The 12,232-nt window shown below is 37.6% G+C and overlaps 1 protein-coding gene across 3 annotated transcripts in view; it reads right to left on the bottom strand.

Moving 5' to 3' along the window:
• NETO1 (neuropilin and tolloid like 1) overlaps nt 1-12,232 on the bottom strand; it is a 93,235-nt gene that overhangs the window by 38,787 nt on the left and 42,216 nt on the right. For all 3 annotated transcript variants that reach the window (XR_004593291.3, XM_034429366.3, XM_034429365.3), the window contains exons 5-6: nt 2,833-2,874; nt 2,613-2,740 (exon numbers count right to left, since the gene is read on the bottom strand). Coding sequence is in view for 2 of the 3 variants with exons in the window: in XM_034429366.3 (XP_034285257.1) it covers nt 2,613-2,740; nt 2,833-2,874 (170 nt within the window). In the remaining variant the exon portion in view is untranslated. The remainder of the gene's footprint in view (nt 1-2,612; nt 2,741-2,832; nt 2,875-12,232) is intronic.

Genomic DNA, 12,232 nt, shown 5'->3' with positions numbered 1-12,232 from the left:
TCCCATCTTCACATGCACATGCACATACATCATATATGACTAATGTGATATCCTATTGTTGGTATGTAGAGAGTATGAATTTGTATGTCACATTATCAAAGTATAGTTGTATGTTGTATGATACAGGAGAGAAATCTATGGTTCCAGAAGCATACATGGTATCTGCATCTTTTTGTTATGGCCAATAACAAACAGCAAAAGCAACTTTGTGTAAATATTTTTAAAAAAGCAAAAAAACTGCTCCAAGACAACCTACTCAAACCTGGGGAAAAACAAATTATCCTGATCCTGCCAACAGAAGTATGACTGGACCCATTGTGCCCCTTAATCCTACTTTCTACAACAAAAGACAACAACGTCTTCAATAATGTCAATTTAATAAGGTAATTACTTGCATGTCTCTCTCAAAATGTCTAATGAGAGTACATAAGTGAACATTTATGTCATTACATCACACATAAGTCATCATTTGTCTCCCTCGTCACTCCTAATGTCTACCCTTGGAATCATAAGAACCACTTCTCAAAATCTCTCCATCATAATCCAGTAAAAAATTTCAAGAAACCCATGACTACACTAGTTGCCTCATGAATCAATGACACTAACTATATAGGGAATCTAAACCATCTTATCTACAGTACTTAATTAATGTAAAATGTGCTTACTCTCTTTGTACAACTTATGGTAGAAAAAGTATATAACATACTGTAGTTCACATATACATTTCAAAATATGCAGCCGCTAATGAAATCGAGTTTGACACCCCAGACATATATCCATTTTGCAGTTTATTCTCAGGAATAAACCAGACAGAATTAAAACAAAATAATGAGAGAAAGAAAGATCGGTAAAGACTAGGTGAGAATGAACTGAGGTTTGCAAGAAATGCCCCAAGGAATAGAAAACATTATTTCAGATATCTCTGAAAAAAAGGAAAGGAAACAAAAAAACACAATGTAGGTCTGTTGAAAAAACAAAGCGAGGAACAGGTTATGGATGATGGTGAGAAGGCAGAATGTTTTATTGTGTTTTTTAGGTCTGTCTCCTCTCTGAATAGAGAAGCTCTAGCTAGCCATGGTACTACTGGTAGAAAGTGGGAAATGATCTCAGGCCAAGCAAGATCACTCAGCTAATTTAAATTACATGATTTTTTGGGAGCCAAATAAATTACATCCTAGATATGGAAGAAAGTTGTAGGGGTGATAGCAAAACCATTAATTATAATCTTTCAAAACTCCCAGGGACTGTTAAGTTTTAAAAGGTTGAACAAGAACAAATGGTGTCTATTTTCAGAAAAGAGAAGATCCTAAAAAATTACAAACCTCTCAGCTTGATATCTACACCAAGCAAGATCCCTTAGCAGATAATTTAACAGAATATCTGGGAGTCTTTGCATAAGCATGCAACAGTTAAAAAGAGTCATCAAGGATCTGCCATAAACAAGTCATGCAATGCTACTCTCATCTCCTTTTTTGACAGAGTGACTAACTTAATATTTTGACCTCAGCAAAAAGTTCAGCAAAGCTTCTTATGATGTCCTCATTAATAAAATGACAATGTAAGTAGAAAACAACTGTAGACATTTATAATTGACTGAAATATGGTTAAGGGAGTACTCTTAAATGGCTCTATATCAAATTAGATCAGTGTTTCTCAACCTTGGAAGCTTGAAGATGGGTAGACTTCAATTCCCAGAATCCCCCAGCCAGCGCTGCTGGCTGGGCGATTCTGGGAGTTGAAGTCCACCCATCTTCAAGCTACCAAGGTTGAGAAACACTGAATTAGATCATAGTACTGAGTGGAGTGTCAAAGGTACTAAACAGAGTTCTGTGCTGTTCAACATTTTTATTAACAAGTTGATAATGATCATCACATCTGAGGATGACACAAATTTAGGAGGATGGACCTATACTTTAAAAAATATATAGATTCAAAAAGGTCCACAGATAGACTTGTGAAAAGATTCTGGGCGTGTAAGTAGATCACAGGTTGAATGTGAACCAACAGCATGATGCAGCTGCTAAAAAGACATGCAATTTTACAATGTATTAATAGGAACACAGATTGAAGACCATGAGAACTAATTGTCCCAACTACTCTATCCCAATCAGGTACCCATCTGAATACCGTATCCAGTTCTGGACACCTCTAAAACGAATGTTGACAAATTGGAGAGTCTGCAGAGGACAGTGAAAGTTGAATTTTAGCAAATTGAGGGTGAATAGAACATGGTAGGGCAATTGAACAGTATGATTCTGACATTTCTTTCAAAACGTTCTTTAATTCTAGAAAAGTGATACTTATATTACAGAATTACTAACTGAACGTTTTGGAGTCCTTGAAAATATTAAACAATGATATGTTTACTGATACATAGGAAAGGGCCTAAACCTAAAAATTGTCTGCGCATCAAATTGCTCTAAATCTACCATACCACTTAAAATATTTACACTGATTATAACTTTTTCCGTATTGCAAAGAATGTAAGTTTACATGTTTCATAGATACAGCTTATTAAACAAAAGCTATTTGTAGAAAGCAATAAATTCCTGTATTAATATAGTCACTTGATTAAATGATGACCCCAAATCAAAGAATGGAGCAGAACTGACCTTGGATCGTGGTGGTGCTCGGATGTACCATTTACAATCAACAGCCTCAGAATCAGAAGCTTTCCCTTCTTTTCCGATCTGCACCGATTCCACAATTCCTTCAGATCCTCCCATTTGAAACTCACAGACTGAATAACAACAAAACATAAAGATCAAGCAAGAAGAAAATCAGATCAAATACAAAGGTTTTGAAGTGCTATGGAAAACTGAACATACCGACCTGGCAATGGTTTCAAAACCCCAAGATCCTTGAATTCGGGATCTGAAAGTGAAACCAAGGAAGAAACAAATTAGCCTGTTTTGCCAACACTCTTAGAAACATTATAATCTATCTTAATCTTAATTATGGGGATCTGAAGAGAACTATTAAGTTGAATTTTTAAAATGAGATTTGTTCTTTTAAAAAGCAAAGTTACCCTCAGGTGGTTAATTTGCTAATTTACTGAATTTCTACTCTGCTTTTCCAACAAAGGGTAATGACTAACAAAAGCAAATACATTTAAGCACACAAGAAAAATTCAATTAAAATGATCCCCATAAAACAGACTAAATTCAACTAATTATAACTCATCTGAACAGCCAACCCAGAGGCTGCAGCTAAGGTCTACCCAACTATATAATAGTTACCTGCTGGCGCAAGAAAGTAACAGAGAAACTGCTTCATTTCCTCTTTCACTAAAAATGCATATTATCTGCACTCTTAAAAAAAGACAGGGCTAATATAAAAGTTAAATGAGATTTAAGTGCAGTATACATTTTATTAAATGAAAATTACTTTAAATGTAATTTAAATGATTGCCCTCCATGAATATAATGATTTTCTCCTTCTGTCATGTTAAACATTGCAATTTAGATGCCAGGGTTCTAGAAGCTTCATTCAAGTCTTAAGGGAATCACAATTTAACCAGGACTGGTATATTAAGTCAGATTCTCTTTGAATGTTCTACCATATCACTCTAGCTCAGTGATAGTAAACTTTTTTGGACTGAGTCCCCAAAGTGTGCGCAAACCCCCAAAATGCAATGCACACATGGCCCTGCGCATGCACCCTGCCCGCACATGTGCAACCCACGTGTCCCATCCCCTATGCATGTGCGCACAGCATTCCTGCATGCGCACCACCCCACCCATGTGTGCACAGCCCCCCACATGTGCCCCGCCCCCTGCACATGCGCGGCAGGGATCCAAAGACCAGCTAGCCGGCGGGAAGTGCACGCGCATGCATAGCAGAGCTGAACTGGGGCGATGGCTCACATGCCATCAGAGAGGGCACTGCGTGCCACCTCTGGCACGCGTGCCATAGTTTCGCCATCACAGCTCTAGCTCCTTTATCCATTTTATTACTGCACGTCCCTTGAAAAATAGATCTAATACCTAAGACTCTTTTCTATTTCCTATTCCGAAAGCTTTTGAAGAATTGTCTGCCTTGATGCCTTTCAGTTCCAAGAACCATCAAGAAACTATTCAAATCTATCAGCTTGAACATGTAACAAACAGAGTTGTCCAAACAAGTAGAATTATATAGCATTTTTTCACAGTTCGCTAAACAACTAAGGGTTTACTACATCAAATGGAGGATCATTCTGTCCATATCTTCAAGAAAACTAAATAACCAGAGATAAAATAATACCACATCAGCACCGCTCTAGGAGATTTACAAACCTCGAGCATGCTGCAAATGCTACTTTTCCTGTGTCAAATATATCCCATAGCTGGGATTAAGGCAAGAATTAGTTTGGGTTGGTAGTTAAGGCATCAGATTAGAAACCTTATGCATAAAGCCAGCTGGGTGACTAGGAAGGCAGTGATGGCAAATCATTTCTGAAAAACTTTACCAAGAACACCACAGGGACTAGTCAATCAATTGCCAGGAGTCAATTGCTAGAAGACACTCCCCCAAAACAACGAATAAAATAAAATGCATTAAATTCAGAGGAAGTAAACTAAGATTTTAACCAACTGTGTTATTATGACTATTTTGGGTATCTAATACTCAGTGGTCATTTTATCCTTGAATCTTTGAAATTGTTAGAAAATGTACCATCAGGATATGGTACAATTAAAAAATAGAAGGAAATGGAACATATAGACTGAAATACTTACAAATAACACACAATTTTATCCTATATGCTAAAACTGGATTTTATACCATGTTTAATATTGTATATGATCTTCTATTTTAGTGTCATAGAAGAGTAGTGAAATTAGAAATTGTAATGTATTATTTTTCTTATAAAATTATTTTAGTATTTCTTCTTTTCTTTTTAGTTTGTATTTTTTAGCTTTTTAAATGTATATTTTGTTATACATTTGTTCTTGTAAATGTATAATAATTCATTGGTTTCACATAAAATTTAAATAAAAGTTTTTCTTAATTATGTTGCTGAAAATTTTTTTGCTGAATATTTTTTTAATTATTAAATTTTAAAAATGGTTCACTAATTTCATTTGCACCTTTCTCTTCCAACAATGAACTCAGCTATGCCTATTCACACATGAAGTAATGCCACTTTATACTCACAAAACATTATTATGCGGCTTGGACTTAACCTATATGATACTATCCAGGCAAAGTAACAAGCATACATAAAGGAAAATAATGGCAACTACTACACAGCAAATAACATGAGTGGTTATGTTCTGACTGTATCACTCTACTCAATATTTGCAACAGCACTTTGTTGAAATTATCATTACTAACCATTCTTCCAGAACAACCCCATGTTGAATTTGAAATATCAATGTGATTTGGGCATGATCAACTGTAACCAAGGTATTCATTGTCATGTTTAATCTGGGTACCACAAAGTTAAATCAATAACTCTTTACATATTTTTGTACTTTTCTTATCTTTGATGTTGATCAAAGTTTCTTATAAGTCAGATACAATCATATTGTAATAGTTATATGCTATAATAAATAAATAAATAAATATGTTACACTAAAAGAAAAATCAGGGATAATTGACCAATTTCAAGGAAAGCATTTCAATCTCCTCAAGATAATTATTTTCCAGTTCAAAAGATACAATAATGAGTTCCAGTACACCTTGCTTACCAACCTTCTCATGCATAAATAATTCAAAGTTAAAATTGTTCTGAAAACATAACTTTGCAACCAGTATCTCTCTTTCTCTGTTACATATTCACCATTACAGTCATCATAGTCAGTTAGTAAGTACTATTCTGTACTGACCTGGTTTCTTACATCTTGCACAGCAGAGATATTGGAGAGAAAGGGATTACAAGAGGATAAGCAAGCATATGGTGGGAAATACACATGAAAAGGAATTTGCTAGCACTGGCTATTTGCCTGGTGTGTATAGTGCTGGAAGACAACTCCAGCTCAAAGAGCACCAACGATTCCATGGTTCAAATCTAAACTACATATATTACATTCTATTAAAATTGCCCAGAGGTTTAGCTGGGAAGGACTGAATCTAGCACAGTCAAGAAAAGATGTGGACTGGATCATACAGCATGAGATCTGACTCAGAAAAAAGATCAAGTTTTGGAAAGACGGGGAAAAAAAACTTAATGGGACTTTTCTATAAACAGTTGTGGCTTTGCACATTTTGCTAGGAAGAGGAAAGAGTTGATTCAATATTTCTGTAATATGTTAATTATATTTGTGTCATGACCCATAGTTGTTCCATTAATATTCAAAAGCTCAAAAATGAAGTTATTTCAACACAGGGGTAATATGGGACTCAAATGAGATCCCCTTACCACTAACAGTATTGCTTTTTGAGTTAGATACAGGTCACCTTCAAGGGTTGGCTGACAAAGAGCACACTGCAAGTCTTGAACCACTGGTCCGTTTCCTCCCAGATGGGACACACTGCTGTATCAACTGAGTTTAATAAATGACTTATCTCCTTCACTGAAATTATATGGCTGTTGAGCTGGAGAATCCACAGACTGCAGAGATGTTCTTCAGGGATGCAGTCCCATCCAGAAAAGGTGCATCTCACATATCCTGACATTCAGCTCCTAGAAATAAAAGTGTAGTCTTTGCTCTAAACACAGCTGCATCTTATTTTATTTTACACTCCTTTATATTCAGAGTAGCTCAAGTACTATCTAGCTGAGTTCTCAGAAAGAATAATTACAGCTAACTATCATTAGCATATTAATGGAACTAGTCCTAGCCCGGAAATTATCCTTTCCAATATCTTCATGTCAATATCAATATTGAGGGAAACAAATCAGAATCTTGTGGGACAGCCTACTTCCCCAAGTAATCAAGCAGAAGTTTCTCGATATTACTTTGTAACCCAAAAACAAAGGAATGGAAACAACACATTTCTGATACTATAATTGTGTCCTTCTGCCTATTGCACCCTTCCTTATTTCAAATGCAGATGATAGCATATACCACATTGGAAGATGGAGTTGTAGATGAAAACGGAAGGCCATGAAATATATTCCAGATATATTCACAAATTGGGCATTTGTGTCTGTCACATTCTAGTTGTGAGTCTGTATCTGTTTCTTACTGGCAAGTAGCAATTTTCAATTAGACTTTGATAAACAAGTACTCACCTATATCAAAGTCTATGAATTTTATCAACCCAAATAAGCCATGGGTAGTTAATTCTACGTTTAAATAATGCTATGACTACAATTCCAAGTTAACAAGCAGCACAACATTTTCTGTTTCAATTTTCTCATTCCTGGGTCTCACACTGTGCTTCATTATTATTTTCACTTTTCTGTGAGTGCTGTAAGCTGATAAATATTTTTCAGTTGTGACTCTCAATGTTATGACCCAGGTGGGCAACACTAGGCAGGCCTCCAGAGAGTCTTTTATTTCTCCTCAAAAGGGTTAAACAATTGACCCTTCACTGACCACTCAGGCTCTACCCTCAGTTCCCCAAACAACAGCCCATAAATTACCTGACCAGTCCACAAAGCAAAAGACCAGACAAAAAGCAAGGGTAGGGCTCAGAGCAAGGCAAAGGTCCAAGACCAGGAGCAGTTTTCCCAAAGGGCACAGTGAAACAACAGACAAACGCAGTTCACAAACAAGGGCACAGTTCAAACCAAAAGGCCAAAAACACTTCTCAAAACAAGATGGGCAAGGCAGGTTTAAAAGGAGAATCTTCAGGGCTAGGGCAAGCCAAGAACAGTCCTCAAAACAAGGCAAAAGCAATCTTCACAGCCAAGGGAGTGTAATCCAAAAACAAACACTTGTTCCTGGCAAAAGCCCCACTTCACGGCATCTCCTTAAGTAATACTCTCCAGGTGAACATCGTGAAGAGGGGCAGGGTGCCCTCGTCCCGAGTAATCTGGTCGCCCTTTGCTGACTCTACCTTCTCTCCATTCTTCACACTCGGGGATCGGGCAGGGGAGGTATTTGATCATCTCTAGAGCTCTGCAATTCCTCTGCTCCACCATTTCCGTCCCTTTCCGTCTCCTCACCCTTCCTTGATCAGCCTGAGCCTTCTCTTCCTCCCTGCCTATTCTTCCGAGGCCCGATGGACCTGGGACTGCCTTGTCCACATTCTCAGGTCGTTCTTCCTGAGCTATAGGGACTGCACCATCCCCCTGTGCTGGCCCCAGCTCCATCTCCTCCTCCGACGACGGGGCCATTACAGTCTGATAAGTGGGAGTAGATATACAGACCTTGGTTTCAGAGAATGCAATTAGTCCCCTGGAACTTGGCCTGGCCACTGATAGCAGGAAGTGATGGTGACAGAAGAGCTTTAATACCCTGCATTCCCCAACTGTAGTAATGGGGTGTTTCTCTGTGCCAGTTTTAGAGAAAGTTTTAATCATAAAGTCCACTCAGCTCCTCTCCAAACGAATAGTTCTTAAAACTGTTTGATCCAAATACTTCTTTTCCCAGTCTAAAATAATGTCATTATCCCCTGGCCTCAAGAAATCAGACCTTGTTGTTTTACACAAGCATTTCAAAAGAGGCAGTCCCAAATTGGATCCTCAACTCACAAACAAGGAATTGTCCCATTTCTCTCATGATATGCCCAAAATACCCTCTTTGAGATGATCACTTCCGGTTTAATAACCCTCATTTCTGAAAGATGGGGGAAACAAGTGGATTAAACAAGAGGGTGGAAGGACTGATATAACAGTTAAAAGGGAGGAAAACTGTAATTATCCATTGAAAAGAAGGTTAAAAGCCATTCATATATTTATTAACTTTAGGACAGTAATGGTGAACCTTTTAGACACCAAGTGCCCAAACTACGTGTGTGTGCATGCCCAAACTGAAAGGTGCACGATTGTGCGCATGCGCACATGCACAGTAGAGACCCGAAGACCAGCTCACCGGCGGGAGATGGGGCATCCCAACTCCGACAGCACAGCAAGAGGTAAGATCTTTTTCTTTCGTGAGCTTCTGTTTCATTGTTTGCAGGGAAACAGAAGCTCTTGAAAGAAACTCCATGGAGATCTGATCTGGGGCAACGGCACGCGTGCCAGCAGAAAGGGCTCTGCGTGCCACCTCTGGCACATGTATTCACCATCACGGCTTTAGGGGGGGGTCCCCTCTTTTTTGTTCCTGGGAGGTCCCCATTTTCCCCATTTTCCTCCAATTTGTTTTTATTCTATGAAAATGTCTTAATATAAATAAAAAAATATTACTCCAGAAAAAGGTTAGAAGGAGAACATGGTATTCTGCTCTTCTTAGGCCATCCCTGTAGCATTTCACGATCTCACCAAACTGTAAAGCACAGGGTGACGTAAAAAGCCCTCTACAATAAGGGTCCCTTTGTTTGGAATGTGGTCTAATGAAAGCATTAGACTCTCTACATTGGACATAATACCATCATCATATCCAAAAGGGATATTCTGACAAAAGCATCCAGAGCAGTGGATGCTTGTGGCCCTGTGCCCTTTTGGAACTAAAGATTGTCAAAGCTCTGGATTAGTTCAGTCCTTTGTAAAGATATCTTTCTATAGCTTATGCAGCAGGAAGTGCTGTGAATCATTTATGCCCCTTTTTCCTGCTCACTGGTACCTTCCTTGTTACAATTGGCATCAATTATTCTACAATGACATAATTTGTAATATTTTTAGTTGTCTCCCTACCTAGCTTTACCTTTATTTGTCTGACTGAACCTGACATATTCCAACTGCTTCTGCTTGATTCAGCTTCTTTCTCCCCTTGTGGGCCTTACAGAAAGGACTGGAGTGAGCCTAGGAAAAGAATTGAAGGGGAAAGTATAGAACAAACCTGAGGCAAAATAATTAAATGACACAAGACCCAGGAGACCTAAAGCCCATCTGCAGTGCTGCAGGATTCCAGGTAAATATTTGAGCAGATACAAGAATAGACCAAAAGAAGAGTTTCAAGAATCTTTTAGCAGGTAGCTGAGGCTGGAAACTGACAGTATGCCAGTAGTGATAGGCAGTTAAGTTGGAAGGTCAGGCCAGCTGCAAAAGGAAGAAGGAAATACACTATCCAAGGGAGATCAATTCAACATGTACATCAATATCGTTTTATCAGCAACATTATGTATTTGCATATGATATCTGCAAACTAGCCCAGTCATACAATTCTGGGTAGTAGAAATGATTTTTCACTGCATCCCTTAATGACTATTTTTAGACTTGCCTCTTTATTCTAACCCTTGGAATTCTCTGGAGGTCTCCTTTTTATATAACTAACCAGTACTGACTGCTAGGCTTCCTAGTTCAGAGAAGGTTGGCCAGATGCAACTACATAAAGGAAATATGTACCCAAAAAATCTAAGTCTTCTTTTACATGCCAGTCACACTTGCAAATCTAACTCTATCACAATGAAAATATATGTTACATTGCATATTGCTGCCCTTTTTTTCTCACATTTAGGTTTTTTTTCTGGTGAAAAGACTGGAATCTTAACACAGATCTCAACCCACATATTGATCGTGGGGCCTAATCATTCTGACTTCTTATTTTTAATAAAGTAGAACAGTACATTTGTATTGGTTATGTTGGAATCCATATAATGATAGCAGTAACAAGCAGTGAAACCCTTGTTCAGCACCTTCCATCATAATGTAAGTAGACATCATGAGGTGTCTGGATACCAATAATCAATAGCAGCATAAAATAGATGTATAGTCACTTTCTACCAAGAGTGTCCTTACTATGCTAGTCTTTAGTATCCTAAACATGATGAGCGCTGATAGTACAGAGAATACTAACATGGAATTAATCAATTGTGCTACATCTAAATTGTATCAACTGAAATGCACATTCTTTGACCCCTTCCTACTCCAGTCTGTAAATTAAAGTACAGAGCTAATGCTGGTAGCATAGATCAGGGAAGATTAAGTGACAAGGAAAGCAAAATTATTTTCAAATGTCTAAAATCAGAGGAGGGGGGAGATCAAAGGGAAGAAACCAAGTATAACAAAGGAAAAAGCCTTTGAGATCACAAACACATCCCCGACTTCTTTCAAAAGCAAAGCTTTCTTGTAGATTCATTGAAAGATGAAGGCGCTTGAAGAAGTATGAAACATCTTAAGCTATTAATGAAATAACCAAACCAACCTTGTAAGAGCTACTAATTTAGATTTTATAATAATACCAGTAGATTAATTTATCTACTTATTGACATTTTTCAATTTTTAAAAAATCTTCGTTATAAACAAAACCAATCTCCTAAGAATTAATTTGCATTCAGTCATAACTACAAATAATTAGAAATAATTGCTACTGTTAAACCCATTTCTGTCCCCATCTGTTCCTTAAAAAAAAAATCTCCCTTTGCAGTGAAGCTATATATTTAGCATTGTACTTGGTACTGCTCTCCTCCTCCTGCTCAATTCTGATATAAGATACTACTAAGTTTACCAGTGACAACCATCTCCTGACTCTAGATTATGCAGTCCTCACATGACCTAATCTAAGCTCCTTGCCTTGCTTGTTGTTTCACAGCTTTCTAACCACAAAAATATATGATAGAATAAGAGGAGTCAATCACTGTCTATGTTTTGCTACTTCAGATAAATGTTCTCATCTTATTTTTGACCACCCAATGGATTCCAAAAACAAGACTCATGCGTAAAAATGCAAAATACAGATTTCACTAGCAACATGCAACACAAAATATACCTCACTTTGGACATTCGGTTTTGGTTCACTTCCCTTCAAAAAGTGATAAAATATTCAAGGGTTGAAAAATCAATACGAGTATAGGTGAGCCTTAAAATGATAAATTATTATCACAGCAGAACATTCAGAATGACAGAACATTCTAGTCTAGCTATTACAAATCTTCTTGAGTAAGGAATAATACTCTTTTTTTTCCCCTTGAAGCCTGAGAAATTCTGCAGACAGGTGCTTATCTCATCAATAGTCTGCGTGCCTGTCACAGATAACACTGAGAAGTTAAAGCAAAGGAAGACATGGCAAGATCAACCTGCAAGAAACTACCCTGTCCTTGAAGTCACAAAACACACATCTCTCCTTACATGCTTTGCAAGCAGATTAAACACTCACAAATAATTCAGACAAATCACTCCAAACTAAACTGCTCAGCGTAATGGCAGCTTTCAACCATTCATAAATCATTCCTTCTTTTAGCTACAAAGGCAGTGTCCTACCAGAAAATTCTACCCAGAGTCAGAAACTGAATATTGTAGTACCAACATTTTGTATTTTGTATT

Source organism: Pantherophis guttatus, chromosome 3 (assembly GCF_059756535.1).
Source record: "Pantherophis guttatus breed Tessera chromosome 3, ASM5975653v1, whole genome shotgun sequence".
In the NCBI taxonomy this organism is placed as follows: Eukaryota; Metazoa; Chordata; class Lepidosauria; order Squamata; family Colubridae; genus Pantherophis; species Pantherophis guttatus.
Note: the sequence above shows the minus strand (reverse complement) of the source record. Positions and strands in the feature narration are given on the sequence as shown.